We start from the raw sequence: 2,397 nt of genomic DNA, 5'->3' as shown, positions 1-2,397 counted from the left end.
CTACTGTTATTATTAGTAACATTAATAATGTCAATGACCCTACAATGCAATGAAACCCAATTATTAGCAGTTGTATATTATTAGTATACTGACAGTATATTATTAGTATGCTAGCAGTATATTATTAGTATACTGACCTGATACAGATGCTACCGTTATTGCAGATATTTGTATTGTGTTGATTGGTTTATACACAGTATCTCTAAATGTACTGGCTATTGACTCATTAAGAGACCCAGTCTATGAGAGGGAGAGGGAGGGGGAGGGAGAGAGAGGGGGGAGAGGGAGAGAGAGTAGCAGCTGCTAACATTATTAGTGGTTACCTCTTCAACCCACAGTAAAGGCAGGTAGGTTGTATTGATTGGCAAATGAGATAAATCACTAAAAATACAATAAATTACTAATAATAATTTACTAATAAAAATAATAATAGTAACTCCATCTTTATAATAATAATAATAATGATGATGAACGTACGGTATGTCTTCGTATTGTTTGAGTTGGATGTTAATTTGTAACCTTTTGGCAGCATGCAACACAGCACCAGTTATCTATAATAATAATAATAATAATAATAAATGAATCATTAATTATTTATGCAGATGTGTTCTTTCTTACTGGTTCAACGTTAAGGAATGAATCATGTTTGTCCCTGTTGCTAGGGGGACCATTAATATCATTAGTATAATATTCATCAGCATCAAGGAAGTGAGGCTTACTAACAAATATTGGGACATCTAAAAATGATAACAAACCAATCAATACATGTATATACATGGACACGTCCTTCTTACTTAGGGGGAACACAGCAGTGAGATTAAGTACACCATCAGGCCCGTTCATGTAGAATCCTTTATCCTGATAAGCTTTCTGTAGCTCAGTCTGTGGTAGTCTGAACTGATACATCTTTATATCAAATTCAGTGATGTCTTTATAATAGGTAAAGTAGCCAGATCTGAAGAGTTCATCAACATACACATCCAACACATCAGTTCTTGATACTCCAGGATGGAACAGGAGTGCTTCAGTACCATTGATCATCTGGGCATAAGGAGTGCCCCAACCGGTTATACTGGTTTTACCGTCATACATGAGATACTGTGCTGTAGTCTGGGGTGATCCTTTACCAGTGTAGACCATATTAGGACCAGCTGTATCAGTCTGGTGCTATAGTACAATAATAATAACAATAGTAACAGGATGAGTAATGATTGTGTGTCTAATTATAGTAACAGTTATGTTAGTGTGGTACCTCTAACTGGAAGAATCCACCGTTGAGGTCCTTAGTTAAATCAAGAAATGTCACATTTGCTAACAAATCAGCCACAAATTTCAGAAAAGGATCTTCATAGCCCCAGAGTATCTCACTGACTGGTCGTGTCATTATTAGTTTCTCGTTAAAGTCCTTGCTCAATTCAGTTATTATAGTTTCAATTAGATCTTTAACAATAGTATTGATTGGAGGTGGAAAAGTGGCAGACATTTTTATTAGTTTTTCAAACTGGAGGAGAAATCCCTGGGGAAGAGATACAGATAAACCACACCTACTAACCCACCCACCCAGTCCTTACAATAAGTGGCAGGTTAATAGTGGTAATGTTAACATGACTTGGATCAAGTCCATTTGATTTCTCTTTGTTAAAAATATATGAGGTATTTTCAAAATATTCTAAAATGGTCTCATCACTGTTCCATCTCAAATTATACTTCGTCTTTGACTCACTAAAATAACAAAAATAATAACATTACTATCATATTAATACCATCATTATCATCATCATTAATATTAATATTATTGTCACAGGCCGAGCTAGTGTGTCACTGACGTGTACTACAATAAACTCAAACACTTTATACTTTACTACTGCTGCACTATAATCATATCATTATATTGTACTACTGGAGTATACTGGACCTATTGTTGTGGTCTATATCATTGTATTGCACTACTGGACCTGTTGTTGTGGTCTATATCATTGTATTGCACTACTGGACCTATTGTTGTGGTCTATATTGTTATGTAATATTATGCACTCCAGGGCTGGGCTACTGCTGAGCTCATGTCAATCATGTGACACTAATCAACACAATAACACTATCAACTAACACACTAGCACTGCACTACTAGCGGTGCAACCCTCTCTCTCTTACTTGTATACAAATGGCCCTATTTCTTCAATAGTAGCTTTCTCTCCATTTAAAAACTCATCTTTGTTAGTTAAGTTAAACATGTAGAAGGACATGTAGACAGCAGCACCAGGTTTAGACCATTGGTCTGTAGCTGCTGAACCTTTCGTTAACGACACTTGCTGTTTATAAGAAAAATAATAATAATAAACCTTTGATTGTTATTCTCTTACTTTAGCAATAAACTTATCAACTTCTTTTATCATGATA

The 2,397-nt window shown here is 35.2% G+C and overlaps 1 protein-coding gene across 1 annotated transcript; it reads right to left on the bottom strand.

Annotated features, from left to right (window-relative positions):
• Positions 1-26: 26 nt before the first annotated feature.
• On the bottom strand, positions 27-2,393 carry LOC100638190 (lysosome membrane protein 2-like). Its single transcript, XM_011409755.2, has 9 exons — positions 2,361-2,393; positions 2,152-2,309; positions 1,572-1,722; positions 1,253-1,516; positions 795-1,167; positions 619-737; positions 478-551; positions 324-381; positions 27-240 (listed from the first exon to the last, which is right to left on the bottom strand). Exons 1-9 carry the CDS (start codon positions 2,391-2,393, stop codon positions 103-105), a joined length of 1,368 nt encoding a protein of 455 aa, XP_011408057.2. The 3' UTR covers positions 27-102.
• Positions 2,394-2,397: the final 4 nt, after the last annotated feature.

This window comes from Amphimedon queenslandica, unplaced genomic scaffold, assembly GCF_000090795.2.
Source record: "Amphimedon queenslandica unplaced genomic scaffold, v1.1 AMPQUscaffold_11463, whole genome shotgun sequence".
NCBI lineage: Eukaryota > Metazoa > Porifera > Demospongiae > Haplosclerida > Niphatidae > Amphimedon > Amphimedon queenslandica.
The sequence above is the reverse complement of the archived record's forward strand: the minus strand, read 5'-3'. Positions and strand labels throughout refer to the sequence as shown.